At 43.9% G+C, this 17841-nt stretch overlaps 1 protein-coding gene across 6 annotated transcripts in view; it reads left to right on the top strand.

The window, feature by feature from the left end:
* LOC125760495 (uncharacterized) overlaps positions 1-17841 on the top strand; it is a 43325-nt gene that overhangs the window by 14468 nt on the left and 11016 nt on the right. For 5 of the 6 annotated variants that reach the window (XM_049420663.1, XM_049420660.1, XM_049420661.1 and 2 more), the window contains exon 3: positions 13706-17740. In XM_049420663.1, the coding sequence (XP_049276620.1) occupies positions 13802-17740 (3939 nt within the window). In that variant the 5' untranslated portion in view covers positions 13706-13801. Of the gene's footprint in view, positions 1-11367; positions 12311-13705; positions 17741-17841 lie in introns of those variants that run through there. The other variant, XM_049420659.1, reaches the window with a different exon arrangement.

Here is a 17841-nt window from a genome sequence, read left to right as displayed (position 1 = left end):
GGAAAAGCGAAAAACAGTGGAAAAACTTTCCCGCGCGTAGAACAATCAACTGGCCGCGATCGAACGAAACCGATGGAAATCAATCAATTTAATGGCATTCGAAACATTTACTCTCGCGTCTTGAATGTTATCGATGCTGCTTCGTGGAAGCAAAAAAAGTCCCTCACTCACATAAGTTGCGTGAAGCCGAAGGGATATACGCAACGGAAAAGGGCCGTGAATGGGGCACCCGTATGGGAGGGGTTGGGTGGAGTCTGTTGGTTTTCCGGCTTTAGAGCGAATGTTTTCTTCTGCTCAATTTCTCTTCCACCGACATGTCTTGAGATAATGGGATCCTTTGCATTGGTTGGAATGTGTTGGAGTTTTTTTATTTACGCCAACATTCAAGTTCATTGTTTTCTTTCTCTTGTGCTTTTGGTTTAGGACATGCTTTAAAAGGGGGGCCAAGAGAACATCCCGGACACACCGGAAAAGTCAACGAAACGGAACAGATAAAGTATCCCCACCGTTTGACTTTTCCGTGGGGGGTTTTTTTTATTTTACACTGCGTCACTTCCTTGATCACTTTTTCTTTGGAAAACATTGCTGGTGGATGGTTATAAGAGATGTAAATTGCGTGAGAAGAATTTGCCATCTTTCTACACGGTGAATGACAGGGCGACCACCACCAACTCTGGTCGTTCCTTATTACTATTCCACCCCTAGTAGGTACAAAAGAACAAAACAGGAAAAAATACTCCGAAAAAAAATTCTGCTCCTCCATCCATCCGTTATTGACGGAGCGGAGTTATTCACGATCACGATGTTGTTGATTTTATTTATTTAACAATCTATTTCAATTTATTCGAATTTTGGCTCCTTCTTTTTTCACTTCCTTTTCTCCCTTTACTCACTCGATCACACTTTTCTTCTTCCGTACAACGTGTCGAATGGTATCGTTGAAAGGTTTACTTCTGTGGTGATTTTCTTTCAGAAGTGTTTATTTGCTCGTGTGGAAGGAAGCGAGGGCTGTGTCATAAATTTGCGTAGCCCCACGGTTGTACGCACTAATCGAAAACAAAAAAGCGTATGCTAAAGTATGCGTGCAAGATTTGCCACCCTTTGTCTCATGCTCGATGCTCGAATTGTGAGTGAAGTAATGGATATTGGAAGAAGGTCGATGATAAGAGCAGATGGTTGTGGTTTTTTTTGTACGGTTACGGTTCGAGGAATTTTGAATTGTCGTGTTTGAAACATTATCTTTGACGAGTACACACGTTCCTAATTGCCTCAAAGTGATAGTGTTGAGTTAGGTGATGGAAAATCGAATCTTTCTACTAACGTATATAATGTTTTTCCAATTTATTTATGTTTTGTCTAAACGTTTGCGTTCTTAAATATTAAATAAAATATTGAAAATTCGCGTCAAGTGAATTTTTAAAGTCATTTTTCGCTGGCTTTTGACAATTCTATTGTGAAAAATAAATGTATTTGGTTCTCGTTTTGATAAAGCTCGGTGAGTTGTAGAATGTTTTTACCACTCTACAAATAAGACTCGCCATGCTCCATAATAGGCTGGTCATGACATTAGAATGTCACCAGACGACCCAACCCGTACAATTTCTGTGAGGCTGCCCAGACAGACTTAAGCACGGAGAAGGCATTTAAGGCTCAAATTTATATGAATAATTATTGGAGGCGTTTCGAGGGCAAACCTTGATTAACGATTGGCAGAGGATGGCGCTGAAGCGTAAACGACTAAAAGGATTCCTTCAGCTTGATAAGACTTTCTTCTTCTGCTCATGGTCTGCTTATGGTCGAGCATGATAAGACCTTAAAGGAACAGGACATGTCCCGATGTCTCGTCCGTCACCAAACATGCTGGGCACCTCGGTGACTTGGGGTGATGAGATCTATTTAGATAGCTCCTGAAGTAGCCATGAATGGATAGGAATTGCGTTACAAAGAAGTTTACTTCTCCGTGCTTCCTTCCTACCTATGTTGCAATGTGTCCAGTGTGTCGCATTCACTCTGGTACGAACATCCCCCGTAACTGCTGGTCGAAAACATTCATTTTCTTCCACCAGCATTAGGCATATTGGCATCATGCCGGATATCACAGATAGTCCTGGAGCCACGGATCACTCGTATGAGCAGCAGTCTGTGCGTTCGTATCATCATGATCTGGTTGGACTTTAAACTCAAAACATGAGCCCAGACCGGTGCGCCGTATCTCAACTGTGATGTAGAGACATTGGACTGGACCCGTCTTGTACTGCTGCTCGACCCACCAATGTTGGGCATACTTGATGCCAGTTTGTTCGCAGTGTTTGGTGCCTTGCTACATGCGTACTTAAGGTGTTCCACAAACTTCAACCGATCATCGATGATAACGCCCAGATACTTCAGATACCGAACAGACCTTAGGGTTTCTGTGCCTATAATGATCTCTGCTTTCTGGACCTCCTTGTGGCTCCTGTTGAGTATAAACTCAGTTTTAGCGTGTGCTATTTCCAGCTTTACTCCTCGCATCCATACTTCCTCCTGACAGATCCACCTGAACGCTTCTGTTGCTGGGTGTCATTCTCTTAACGTAACCAACCCAACACGGCTAAGTAAAGCAAATGACATTTTCAGAGACTTCTTCATTGTCCTTTGTATTTGAAGTATTGAACTTGAAGTATTTCGCCTGTTTTTGAAAGTTTTTGAATCAAATAGCAGAGACAAAAAGGTATTAAAACTTGCTATTACTGAATTTTATTTACAATTGCTCATGATTTCTTCACATAAATCGTAAAACAGATCCTCTCACCGGTAGCTGATGAAAAGCTTTAAAAATTATGGAAAAGATTCTCCATTCTCACAACTCCTTGTTTAATTATGTACAAAGTATCAATTCCCAAAAATATATCCCAAACAGTTGACACCCAAAAACGACACTGCAGACAGTCGTCACCTTGATGGCAAGAAAGGAACTCTATTGGCAAAACCTTAACTACCGCACATACCTCGGTCGATCGTAAACCACCACCATCACCACCGCACATATAATCACGAAACATTCCTAACCACCGTGCACGTGCAAGAAGCATCCTTCGCTTTTCCCATGTTCGGCAAGGGTCTGATAAAAAGGCGTAAAATACATTTTATCTCCGACAGCATCAGAGCGATGGAGAGGTGTGTCGTCTACATCATCCTGTCCTTTAATCCTTTTCTCCCTTCCGGCAACATTGGGACGCGAAACCGTACCGCCGTGCGTATATGTGGGATCGATCGTTTCCGTTTCTCGGCTGGGAAACTGTCGCGCCCGGATTCCGTTCCGTCCCGGAATAGGGCGGGGGTTACTCAAGGTCGTGCGGAAAAACGGAAAGTTCAAACCGACGCACCGATAGCATCGTCATTCGCACACTCACTCCACCTTTCATTTATCCGAAGCGAAAGTGGCGACAAAAACCCTTTCTAGCTCTTGCTAAATTTCCATGATAAAGCTTTTGCAAAAGGATTCGAATGCCCGGACAGACGTGTTAGGGAGGGCTTACGTGGAGGCACAACATTCGCTCGGCACCGTGGGTAATTTCATTCCTTCACATAAGCTCCATCATAATGGGAAGAGTTTGAGGCACTATAGTGCTAAGTAAAATCACATTACATTACGCTGCTTTTGGTATGGTGTGGGTGATGGGGGCATTGTCGTAGCAGAAATGGGGTTGTGGTACCAAATTCCATCGTTAATGGTAATGACCCGATAAAGAGCTCTGTACACACACACACACCCACCCGCCGGTAAACGCTGCAGTGAAGCCACCATACCGGAAAGCAGTTATGGTTTAGCGCTTACTATTGATTGAATTCTCGAGAGCTGCTAACTTTTTGGGCAAAAGTTTTCGGAAAATGGGGGAAAACTCATCATCAGCTTCTTCTTAGTTCTAATTCCCCATGGTCCCATGGTGTTGCATACGAAAGAAAGTATATCTAATCCAACCAAAACTGCTCACAAATGAGGGCTTTTCCCGGGGTTTTGTTTTCTTTTGGCCAGCTCCAGCTGGAAGTAGGAAGAAAGGGCGCTTATTTATGAGCAATTTGAATTGCTCTACAGTCGATTGTATGTTCCGAAGGATTGCAGTGCTATTTCGCTTACAGTAAAATTCGTTGTCACCGTTGGATGTTTAGGTAGAATTTTAATGTTTGAGGAGCTTAGAAATAGAATCATAGCTCCCAGGCCGAGGTCCATTCCGACCTTTAGCAACACGATAGATACAGCAACAGCGCAACATCCGCCCCGATGTCTTTAGGGCAGAAACTATCAAAAGGATCGCTTCCGAATGAGAGCAACCCATAACAGGTTGTCCAATTGTGTGCGTGCGTTGCCTTTGAACAGGAGTGTGACGTTCATAAATCATTACCCATTCCAAGGCACAATGAAAATGTCCACCGAGATGCGATCTCCTCTAACACCCCGGAGACCTTCTGGTCGAATATTGTCGCCAACATGGAACGGCCAAAAAGGGTGTCTATTGTGTGGTCACACTGCAAACCAGTCAAAAGAGCGACAATCAAGCGATAGAAAATGGTGGTTTGGTTTGCTTCAAATTTGACCATGAATTTGTTGCTTACCGAAACTCTCAGTTCCAATGAAATTTGGTCCTTTTTGAACCATGGATTCATGTACAGAAACGAAAAGTTTCTCGCCATGCGGTTGGTAATAATCATAAAACTAATTTCTCGACTCTTTTGTCTCGACTCCTGGGGATGAAAAAGAAAGTGAATATCTCACTCCAGCATCCCCACCAAATGTAAGGATTGAAAAAAGGGGGAAATATATCACCCATGGTTTTGGTATTTTTGTTTTATAAATTACAACTTTTGAAGTGCACCATGTGATTGCGAAACCCGTGATGGGTAGAAAGAAGAAGCAAAACAAAAAACTTGTTCATGAATATATGTGCACATTTTGAGGAAAAATCGTCTAGCGAAGGAGAACACTCGCAAAAAAAGGAAAGGAAAACACGTTTGAGGCGAGATGTTTTAAGTTAAAAAAATATGTTCTTTTCGTATTTTTGAAATTCGGATACGATTCGTTGAGAACCAATTTTTTTTTACTTTCCTCATTTTCCATTCGCGTTGCAAATGTGATGGAACGAATACATGCAAACGCACCATGTTGTAACTTTGAACTAGTTATATATTTGTTAGAGACGTAAGGCAATCAAATAACGGAATGTAACCATCCGTACTTTTGCCTAAAGGTACGTTGTTTGAAATGGAAAAAAGTTCACCAACTTGTGACGTTTCGTTTGAAGGCGAATTGAATGTCCTTACGAAAGCCCAGGAACAACGAAAAGCTCACAGGAAAGTCATAAATCAAACTCGTATTTTTGGCATGTTTGTATTTACGCATGTTTGCCACGGTATCGTTCTGTGTATATTTGCCATTTTTGACACTTTTGAGCAGTCGTCTCGTGATTGTTTTTATTTTATCTTTAATTTTTTTAAGCTTATGTAAAGGAAAAGTTTAGTTCAAGGTTATATATAGATGAATTATAAATTTCAATATTTAGTATTAATTTATTGTAATATGCATTAAGTTTTACCTTATTTAAAAAAACAATAATTGATTTGCGATGTGTAAAACTAAAATCCCATCCGGACCGTCCCCCCCGTAGCAAGGAGTGACTATCCGGCTACGTGGTAAAAATAAGTCTAGTAAGCCAGAAATGGCCGGCGTGACCTGTAAGGTCGTTAAAGCCAAGAAGAATAAAAATAAAATCATTTTCCATATATATAAAATATATTTGCAGTATTATATTTGTAAACTGTATGTTAAATAAGTTTTTTTACTTTAAAAATTAAGAGCGTATATTTCAATAATTGAACAAAAAATTTAAACTTTCTTGTTTTTGCATTTAATTAGGGCTTTGTCCTTCCTGAAAATAAAAGGAAATCAGTGTATAGTTAGGAAGGATGGTCCAGACTTTTAGTGTCCTGTTTCCAGTTTTGCAATATTTTCCTGACAAGGAAGCTGGGCGTTGATTAAAAAATTTTACAATCCATCACCTGGACATACATGTCCGGGTCAGCTTTTTGAATCCTTTTTGTTCCCTAACACACGAAAATCGATCGTCTTTGGGGCCAGTTTTTCCGGCTGTAAAGATGCCGGCAAGTGAAAGTCATTTTGTGGGCATGGACATTCATGCCTGATAGAACGTCAAAACACCGTACTACGGCATATCGTCATGTTACGCATAGCGTTTGATAAAAAAGGGGTTGAATTGTGATCGGTGTGAGGAAATCGAAAGGACAAAGCCGACCGACCAGTTACCCCGGCACGGGCACAACACAAAACATGATGCGAATCGTTCGTGTCCCCGACCTTGACCCTCTCGAGTGTGTTGCGGCTCCACTCGGAAACAACAACCTGCGTCTGGTCTGGTGTGAACGAAGGGCATCCTTTCCACTTGTGTCTCGGTGTTGTGATTTCCTCCCGTGCGTTTGGGATGCGACCGATACACGAACGGATACGACACGAAGCTGAAAGTGAGAGCGACAGCGGTTGGCGCGCGCATGTCTCTAGCGATGAGTTTACGATCCTTTGGTGCGTTTTCGTCCTTCGTCACCCACCTAGGTTTTGCAACCCGTTGCCATAGGAAAAAAACCCCAGGACCTTTACGTTCCCCTTGCCAATCGTACGCGGAGGAAACATGTATCCAAGACACGGGAAGGTGATGCATATCCTGGAGCGATTGTTGTGAGCGATTATGTACAACGTACCAATTTAAAAAAGGGGGAAAACAGTTTGGGGAAACAGTGCTCCTAGGTTCGGTTGCTTTGACGGTTGGTGGCAACCCTACGAAACTTAATCAAGTTCGCTCATCATTCTTTGAAGTGTGTGGTTTTAATAAAGTGATGCCTTTCGGGGTATAAAGGTATAAAGTTTGTTGGCAGTGTTTTATGCAAACGAAGGTTTAATTTGTTGTTCAAGCGAGTATATAATTTGATGTAATAATCGGTAAGAAGGATTGTGAAATATTTAAATAAAGAGTAAATAATAAAACTTAATCACTTGAAGCCCTTGATATTTTGAATATAATTGCAAGGCTTTGCTATTGATGTAAACAGTATTTATGTCAATTAAAGCACATAGTATCAAAATTTAAAATATATTTATCTCTGTATCAAAAAGCAAAAATTGGACAATCTCTGAATATATTGTTGATTAGGAATCACTTCATTTTTTTGTACAATTTTTTGTGATATTATTTTCTAATTATGTTTTAAAATTGAATACATTTCATTTAGCATTTCATATGCTTCATTTTGCTTTAAAAAAGTGACGTTGATTTTTATTGCCTTCTTACGCACCAAAAAATACTAACACATATGAAAAGAAAACCTTTTTGATGTTGTAAATTTGATAAAGCACCATACGCTGCTACAATTCATCTTCATTTGATGGCAATTTGATCCCAGAAGAATTGCTACAATCCAATCCAATTCATACTAAAACCCCACGCTAACTACATCCAACAATTGTGCTGCGATTTGTTGGCTGAAGGGAACTCATTCCAACCTGGCTACAAACCTTCCCTATTTTCCGGCGCAAGTGCAATCACAAATGTTTTCGTTTTTGGTGCAATTTATCTTCCCATGTGTACGATGTCCCAGCACCACAAATATGCCGGACGTGCGGGGGGTTGGTGTCACATCTGGTTTGCTGCCACAAAATGGTTTCCCCATTTTCACGTTGTGGAAACATCTCATCTGTATCATGGAATCGATTTTTTTTTTTGCTTTGCCTGGGGTAAGAATAATAAAAAAGCTTTCCCTTTTTTTGTTGTTGCAAACTTACCATTACGATGGTAAAAGTTTTTGGAGACATCTGTGGGTGCTTGTTTCGTATTAGTCGAAAAAACCAAATGAAAAGGACATCAATAAAAAACGGCATCATTTTGCCTTTTTGGTGTCTCTATAACAACAACAACCATGATGCGATCTTTATTTGCAGTCGTACAAAACATCCTTTATCCGTTATCTTAATTGATTCCATCTGGAATTGGAGCTTTCGCATACGGGGTAGAAAGAAGAGAAAAAAACCATTCCAACGGATAAAGTTATCCGTTTTTTTGGAGCGGCATGAAGTGATCCCTTGTTTTTAAATATGAAGTGTGTACAAGCGAATGTGTGAAAACCATACACGCTTTCCATCGTTAACACCCAATGCAAATATGGACTTTTCCGTACCCTGCCGCAAAAGTCAAGCTTTTGGGAAAACAAAGCAAATCTCCCGCCAACGTTACTCCCTTAAATCGTTTGTTCTACGTTAATTTGGAGCCGGTGTTGGAAAATGAGATTTTTAACAAAATAAAACCTTTAAAATAAACCTACAAAAGAGTAGAGGAAAGGGATGAGTATTATATATTTAGGAAAAATAATAGCAGCAACCAGTTTAATGCTACGTACTACTGCCATATACACGCATACGCTGGAGAAGGAAAAGGAGAGAAGCCATTCAAACATATTTGCACGCCGGCATTTCTGGCTGGCCACGAGCAATTTCTCCAATTTTATAAGGACACGAAGGGTGTCTGTGCGTCCTTTAAATGGGCGGGTAAAGCAAACCATTAAACCGTGCACACTTTTTCGCTTAAAGAAGCCATCTTTCAAGCGAAACATTTAACCACACAACGTTGAGTATTTGGTAGAGTAGGTAGAAAATAGCAGAGATAGCAAATTGACCAATTCCTCCCTGATGGACACATGCACACATGCAAAAGCAGTAGATGGATGGTTAGTGTTTAATTTGCACCCCGTTGTTTACCCTTTGGTTTGAACACACGGGACACAGGAATTCTCGGACGCACGCTCATTAACCGTAAAACGCGTTTGGTTAATTTGAAAGCAATGAAATTCAAATTTTTGGACACACGACCACGAAAAGGCGCATAACATTAGCTCTGGGCAAAGGCAAACAAAATTACAAAACGGAAGAGAGAAGAAGGAATCAAGACCAGCTTTTCATCCCTTTTTTCCTCTTGATGTTGCGATAAACAAATGTCTGCAAAAAAAATTAAACGTTGGTGGCAGTCTATGGTTACAATTTCCCCGCCTTTATTCTGGAGTTTTCTCTGAGCAATGAATATCTAGAATCTCTGGAAGTTTTTAATAAACGACAATAGTGTGTTCCCGACTTTGCACAGCGATTGCACTTTTCAATGCTTTGCTGTGAAAAAGAGAATCGGTATGGGAGGAACAGTATGGCAAATTTTAAAACATTGTTCTCAGTTACCACTTCCGGATGCCTGTGAGGGTTGGCCGGACTGGTCCTGAGGGAGCAACTCGCAAAAACCCCAACGCAAACAGACTAATATTTACCGAGTCTTTGGCTGCTATCTGGTAGCATCGTATCTGCACTGTATTTCCCACTGTTTACAGTACTGCTGGACAGGAAATCTTTGTTGTTGCTTCAGTTTCAAGGATTTTAAGGTATATTAGTATCATCGATGGTCAATTTGGTTAAAGAAAAACCATCTTCCGTAGCTGTTCCGTACGAAAAGAACATTCGTGTTTGGGATAAAACTCTTCTCCACAATATTCTACTGCCTGATGTTTCCGGAAGTTTCGATACTTCCGGTGGTTGGGTGTTTGGGTGGTTGGGTGTTTAAGGTTTCAGCTTTTCCTCCTAGTTACGGTGAGGTTTGCCTTTTTCTATGTTAAACAAACATTTCGTTGAAACATTGTCTTCCTTCCAAACTGATTCTTATGTTGATTTTTTGCTGACAGTGGACAATGGACACACAGTGGACAAACTTTTCCAAGCAAAGATGTCGACTATGTCTGCCTTTTCTAATCCTTCTCAATGTGTGTGTGTTGAACATTTGCCATTTCAACGTTTTATCCCTTCCGTTTGAAGAACTCTTGCGATGTGCAGTTTTGAACCTAAATTGGCTCGATGTGATCGTGTGTTTTTGTGTATTGCTGGTTGTAAGGGAAATTGCTACTTCCGCTCTAATCGTTCGTTTTACACGCGTATGAGGATGGGAAGGAGAAACCATAATGGTTCGTTTGAAAAAGTTGCTTATTTAGGTTGAATTAAAGATTCATTTTGTTGACCAAACCGAGTGAAAATAAATTTAAATTATTATTACCAATATTATTTCCTATGTTGGTGAATATGAATAACACTTAATGGGAAAAATAAAATATAGTAAATACAACAGACAATGTTTCATGAAAACTGTATCATCCAGCTAATAATTCTACATACAAATTAAGGCTCATTTTTTAAAATAATCTTTAACAAATGCAGTAAATAATGTAAAGAAGCTTTAACATTTTTTTAAACAAATTTAGCTAATTAAATTTCTTATTTTTCCTTTAAAACAAAACAATATTTTATTATTCAAATGTATTAAGAGATGTTTCTTGTTTGTCCCTTTTTGTGAACATTCTTTTTTCGAGGCAATATTTTGCCTCAAATCGGCAGTATATTTTAAAAGCTTTCACAAAAGGCTGCTTCTGGTTAGTGCCGCAATTGAACGTGTTTGACGTGCTTTTTCGCACTCCCCCTATATTAAAACCGTTTGTAAGTGTTTGTGCGAGTTCGGAAGCAAAAGAAGAAGGGTACCAGTAGCAAGTTTTTGGTGGCGAGAAGTGTAAAACACAGCAAAAATACACACACTTAGTAAAATGGTTGAAAAGATTATGCTACAAATTTTATTGTTTTTTTTTCGATAAGCGAGAATATAAATTTCGTTTTGTGTTGCAAACAGATTCCTTGCCTTTATGAGGTGTTTGCCTCGCAATGTTGTGATTAATAGTTCCCTCCCTCAGGGGGTGGGGGAGCCCTGAATGTATGCTTAACCCTCTTTCGTACATTGCTTAAAGTTGAAAGCACCAGGCGGCAGCATACATGGCGCGAGACGCCATTCCGCTGAGCGAACACACAAGGGAAGCACCCGAGAGTGAGCAGATTTTTTAAAACATAAAGCATGCGCAACGCATCAGTGTGAGTAAGGTACGCAGGCGAAGAAACATATGCGGAACACAGCCGGAACCAGCAGCCCAGCACCCGTGGTAAAAGCAAAGAATTTGGTTGATAAGCGTACTTTCAGCGTAGCTCGAAAGACCCTGCCAAACGTGTATGGGTGTGTGTGTGTGTGTATGGGCAATGTGTCGCTTTGCTGGTAGTTGTGAATCCCTGTCCGGCACGTCGCGAAAGAGGAAAATTCGGCGAGCTGATGGAACCGCATGAAAAACCAGCTTGGAAAAGCGCCCTCATACCGCTAAGGAATGGAACCGAGTTTGCGGTATGTAAAGAGGCGAGAGAAAGAGAACAATCAGAGAGAGATACATTTTTTAGAGAGCAAAAAGTAAGAAAAACGCCTTGATACGCTGCAAAATGTTGGTAAAAGTAGAAGATCAGAACAAAGGGAGATCGTGAAGCGGATTCGGATTCGCAGCATATAGTACGAGACGAAGAAAATTCACAGCATTAACGTGTTGGTGGTGGTGATGAGACTGTACAGTAGTGTGCGTGCTATCGTTTTATGCTCCGCCACAGTGCACGTAGAAGGAAGATGGGAAGAAGAAATTACCAAGAACAGATGGGAAAAAGCTATATTTTGTACCGTGTGGATCTGGGCGCGTCAGGCTTTGTATGCGTGAGATCGCAAGTAGAGCCGAGTGGAAGAGAGCACTCGTGTCGTGTGAGAGAACGAAAAATGCCATACATAAGTAAGCTGCGCCGGAACGAGGCAGCGAAAATAAAAAAAAAACATCGGCGTATTGACAGTTTTTCTGTGACACTGACAGCACGCGCGGGAAAGAAAGAGCAGACAATATATTTTCTCAATGTTAAGCTTCATCTCATTTGGTGGCTTTTTGCGAAGTGTGCGTGAGAGTGGGTGTGTGCTCGTGTGTGTGTGTGTGCGCACACGGTTGCTGTCGGACACGGCAGGGCGGTGTAGCAGAGAGTGAAGAGCACAGCGAGAGAGAGAAGCTGTTGCTGTACGCGCACGGGCTGCTGTGCTGGGATAGAAGAGCAGGTTCAATTCTCAGTCAATAGCAAACGCTCGTCCGCACCGCTAGTGTGAGCGCGCACGCGGTGATATGCGCGCGTGTGTGTTTGTGTGCATGTATGTGCGATTCGCGTTTTATGTTTTTATCTTCGCTACGCCACCGGTCAGCACCACCACCTACCCCCTTCCGATGGTACGCACAGAATCACTGGCAGGCGAGATTATTGTGTGAGGCCCTTCGTCGTGATTCGTGGTGTATGGTGTGTGCGTATACAGTGAGAAAAAGGCAGCGCAGCAAAGTGACAGCATCGGGCACGGTGAGAAGTTTTGAAGTTTGTGCTATCCTTAATCGTCCCTTTTGCGCACCCTTTAGATTGTATTTTTTTTTTGCGCGAATTAGTGAAATGGTCGAAAAGTTTGTTGCGTTTGTGAAACTTTTTCGGGACTGGGTTCGCGTTGTTGTTATTGTTGTTGTTGCCCTTGGGATTGATTCGATTGAATGCGAATAAGCCCATCGCGCCGGGGTTATAAACGCAAATGCGCACTCCATCATCATCATCGTCATCGTACATCGATTACGTTATCCTGCGAGACACAGTAGGGTTGGAGTTTACGAGCGCAAAACTATTGCTTATTAGATTTAGCCTGAAGGCATGCTTATTTTATTGGCCAATTTCATGCCAGAACGACTTATTCGTGGAATATTATTTTTTGTGTTCCACCTTTTACCCTTACTTCAGAATTAATAGCAGCAACAGTACGTGCTAGATATGAAATGTTTTTGCCCTTTGCAGATCAATTTTCGCGATCGCTCATTAGTGTGTATGCGTGTGTTTGTGTGTTGATTTCGTGGCTGCGCATCATTAATGTGTGCGTACGCGTAAACGGGGCGCAAGTACTACGCGTGAAGAAGAGCTTAATCGCAAATCATAGTTTTGTCACCTTGATTATTATGCTTTTGGGAGCCTGTGGACGAATAAACCGAAAAGGTAGAAGGAAAAATTGACTTGTTCGGCATCGCATCGTTCGAAGAGATTTCTTTTAGCCCGAATTTTAAGGGTTAATGTTTAATGTTACTTTTATGCTCGTGAAGCTTTTTGCAGAATTTTAGCTTTGCAGTGCCAACTCGATACAAAAAAAAACAATGTGTACAGAGGAACGGTTGGGATGCGTTTGTGCTAAAAAGCTTTTAGCTTTCTTTAAACATGTTCGTGTTTATGGTTTTTCACTTTGTTCGCTCAAGGAAAATGCAACGAGCGCCAACTTTTTTCCCCCCATTAAACACCCCTATCGGCGTCCGCCATCGACGAAGAACACGATCGTCAGTCGATCATCTTTGTGTGTGTGTGTGTGCTTTTCTTTTTAACTGGCTTAAGCGTACAGCGCAAGAAGTGTGTATAGTGTACAACATTGAGGGAAAAGCACTCAACCACCGAGTGCAGCTTTTCACCTGACTCAAATCCAAGCATTGGTGAGAGAGAATTAGAAACTTTCCTTCGTTCCTTCGCGCATTTGTGATTTATCATTCAATGCACTAATTATTCATTTAATTTCAATTACATTAGGGGGAAAAAGGAAACAAATACGATCATGTTAAATATTAATTAATATTAATATTAATTATTTACATGGATATTTTACATTTATATTAATAAAGTTTTTATTGGCATTTTACTCATCTTCTGTTTGGTATTTGTACTTTGTATTTTCAGGTAAAGCCCGTTTGGTTCCAGACGCCCCCGAGGTGCAACGCCTCTAATCCCCGCTTGCGGCGGGAATTGAACTAACCCCGCCACCCGGCACCGTCAATGGTGTGGCGCGTGTGGGGCCGGTCTCAGAACAACGGTATGGCATCCCGCGAGAAGAAGGCACGCTCGGTGACCGCAGACTCTCCCACACCTTCCCTTGGCAGTGCAAACAGTGGCAGCAACAGTAACATCAGTGCCCTTGCCACTACACCTAGCACCACAAACGCAGCAGTGCCTGGTAGAAGCGATTCCGCACCCACGACTCCTACGTCCACACGCAAAGGTGCGTCCGGAGCGGGAAATGTAAATCCTTCCAGTGCCGTCAGCAGTGACAACGTTAGCGGCAGTGGAAGCAGCAGCACATCCACCTCGAACACACGTGGTTCTTTGAGTCGATTGAAATCCAAACAACAGTTGCTGCAGCAGAACTTAGGCGACGAAACAACAGCAGACGATTCTGCGACGGGTGTCGCTGCCGGTGGGGCTGATTCCATCGTAACCACACCCTCCCGTACGACACGTGGTGGTGGTGGTGTGTCGCGTGAAGATTCCGCCGGTCGAGATTCACCGGCAGCATTCAACACGAAGGAAAAAGATGAACCGACACTATCGGTGAGTAGTGCGTCTAAGGACGTATCTAAATCGCCCGCGATCGGTGCTCGTCGTGCTACGGCCACATCTAAACCAGCAGCATCTGTTACTTCCGCGACTGATAAGCGCAAGAATCTTGTGGTAAACCTGAAACGAACAACCCTACTCAAGCGCAAGGGTAAAAAGATCATCGGGAAGCCAATGTTGGGCAGGAAGGCGGTTGCACGCCGGCAACTGGTGGTGGCAGCGAAATCAACCGGTACACGCGGTGCAGCTGCCATGGTTGTCAAAAAGGAAACCAACTCACCGACGAGTTCCACGGCCAAAGAGAAAGAGGAAGAAATGCCCAGCACGCCCAGCTTACGCAACGGAAAGCCACGCAATTCGGACAGTCCGGTGGCAAAGCGCAAGTCAACGGCAGTGCTGAAGCAGCAGGACAGTAGCAAATCGCTCGACAGTCTGACCGGTTCGATCAAGCTGGAACGAAGACGGTCCAGGTCGGTCTCGAAATGTTCGGACCTGACAGAGGACGGCGAACCGACCGGGGCAGACATTAAGCGGGAGCTTTTCGACAATGAATCGCGCAGCAAAATGTTAGACAAGATGGCTGAAGCGTTCAATGAGCGAAAAGCCGGTGGTGGTGGTGGTGGTTCATCACCAATTGTTGCCGGTTCGAAAGATGACAAAATGTCCGGTGGAACGTTACGGCGCAGTATGCGCCAACGGAAGAGTACTGCACGCGATAAGGAAGACTTTTTGTCACCCCGTGGAAAGGCGGGCAGTTCGTTGGATATTAAAATCGAACCGGCCGAATCGCTGGAATCGTTGTCCGCGGATGGAGAGTCGGAAGCTACTGTGACCGCTTCGGTGGCCGCTCCACTGACGATTGATACGACCGAGACGGAAGTTGCGATCGGTGCTGAACCGCTGCACAGTGATGGAACGGCCAGCAGTTTGGGTGGTGGAAGTGGTAGCAGTGTCAGTGCGTCCGGTGTTGGTACCGGTGGTGAGGAAGAGCTACCCGTGGGCAAGGATCCTTCGCTCAGTCCGGGTGAATTGGTGAGCGAGGGTGTGTCGGAGCAGAGCGTAAAGGAGTGCTACAGTGAGCCGGCCTTCCTGGAGAACAATTTGGGTATCGAGAAGGATCCAAAGTTGGGCGAAATCGTACAGGAACGCTTCCGGTGCGACAAGGTTAGTGACGATGTGGACACAAACGCTGATGAAGCGAAGAATGCTACGGGAATGGGCGCTACCGCTAGTGATAATGGTGATGGTGTTATGAAGATCGACGATCATGATGATTTCGTGTTTGAGGATACTGAATCCACTAGCAAAGAACAGGAAGTGATGGCGACCAATATGGTCAAACTGGTTGTAGAGGATGAGGAAATGGAAGCAGAAGAGCAAGATAAAGTAGACGGTCAGGTGATACGTAAAAACGATCAAGAAAATGAAGATCAGAAGCAAAAGGACATGGGTAAAAGTGATGCGCGTGTGGACGAACCGATGGAGAAGGAAAGTGTTGTGGTATCGGGTGATTTAGATCAGGTTACTAAGAACAGTGAACCAGAAAAAATGGACATTACCGAGCAGGAGGACGAGGTGGTAGAATGTGCAAAAGAATTGGATGATCTGGAAGAAATAACAGAGGTGACACAAAAGCAAGAAGATGTGCTGATAATTCTAGATGAAGCAACGGATACTATTGAAGATCCGCAGAAAAATGTCCAAACTCCCATCAAAGAATTGGTGGTAGAGGAAATAGGTGATGAAGATCGCGATCAAGCTTCCGCAGTTGCTCCCGATGCTGTTGACACATCTGGCAGTAACAAACAAATGGAAAAAGAAATAACTGAAAGCTCGCCCATTCCCGCTACAACTGTGTCGTGCAAAACGAATGGTGAAAGCAACGGCATTACTACCCCTGCTGGTAGTGGTCAATCGCGAGATCAATCAACACCCAATCAACAAACATCGCGAGCGGGACAGCAAAAACCGGCCGCGATCAGTGCGACAACTCCCAAAACAACAACGCCCGCTAGTGGCAAAGAGACAAAGCCGAAGGCACGCACTACGAAAGAGAAAACCAAGGAGGACGAAAAGACACGGGAGGAAAAGCTGCGACAGGAGAAGCTCCGGGTGGAGGAGAAGGTGCGCGAAGAGAAGCAACGTGCGGAGCGGCTCGAAGCCGAGAAGAGACTGAAGGTGGAACTGATGCAGCAAAAGCTGGCTGAAAATGGGCTTGATGTGGAAGCATCGCCGGCACCAACAACACTCAAGACTGGTACCGGCACTAAGAGTGGTGGCAGCAGTCCGGCAGCCGATAAAGAAACCCTGAAGACTGAACAAACGGCCGCCGCCACAATGACGACGGCACTCGGGGGATTAAATCTGCCCGCAATCACAATCGCCATCACGAAGAGGGACAGCAGTTCGGCGGACGAGAAAGAATCAACCACCAATGCACGGACGGCGGCATCGCAAAAGCCAAAATCCGAGCTAGAGATAGTGCCGATCAAGGGGGACGGATCGACATCGGCAACCGGTACACTACCGGCTGTGGGTCTTCTGTCGAAGGAGGAAAAACCAGCGAAGGAAGGTGGTGCCGCAGCTCCCTCGCTTGCCGATACGGCCGAGTCACGGTTGCGGATCATCTCGAAGAGCGAGAATGCGGCCGCCGCTGTTTCGGTGATGGAGCGCAAGGATAGCAACAAGTCACCGATCGCTACTACGTCCGCTTTGAGCATAATCAAAATTGAAACTAGCAATGGGTCACCGGTAACGGTCGGCAGTGGTTCTTCACCTTCTCCGCAACCACTGGCGACCGCAACCAGCAAAAAGGATGCTGCGGAGGAACGGAAAACGATCCTGCTGGACGAATCCGATGACGCGGCAAAACGAAAAGAATCCCACCTGAAGCACCTTGGGCTACTGACTATTCAGGCTGCATCCGAGGAAAAGCAACGCCGTGCCGAACAGAAGCCAACGACTTCGATGACCGATTCCTCACTACAGGACGGTGGTGCGACTGGAGGTGGATCCACCGGAACGGGAAGCGGTGCCGAAGGATGGTTGTCGTCCGGTACTAACCAATCCAGCACGGGTAGTGGCCGTTCTAGCGGTGGCAATAAATCATCCCGCAGCTCCAAGGACGAATACACCGTGTCGATGAAGACGGTCGTGAAAGGCAACGGTGGAGGTGGAGCACGCGGTGAGAAGCGTAAGCAGCAACGAATGCCGCTCAAGATGACGTTCCAGAAGGGTAAGGGTAAGGGTGCGTCCGGTAGCAGCGGAATAATGGGTCGTGACTCGTCGAATGGTTCCGGCACGTCTAGCAATGGTAGCGGGTACGCTACCGATACGGGCAACAACGGTGACAACACGTTCTATACGGCGCACATCAACGAGGTGAGCAAACATTCCTGAACTGGACCAAAAACGAGTATAAACGTAGAACAATCCCATCCTTTTTCGGTAGTGGTTTCTTGGGATAAAATGGTTAGGATTAG

Source organism: Anopheles funestus, chromosome 2RL (genome assembly GCF_943734845.2).
Source record: "Anopheles funestus chromosome 2RL, idAnoFuneDA-416_04, whole genome shotgun sequence".
Classification (NCBI taxonomy): Eukaryota; Metazoa; Arthropoda; class Insecta; order Diptera; family Culicidae; genus Anopheles; species Anopheles funestus.
The sequence above is the reverse complement of the archived record's forward strand: the minus strand, read 5'-3'. Positions and strand labels throughout refer to the sequence as shown.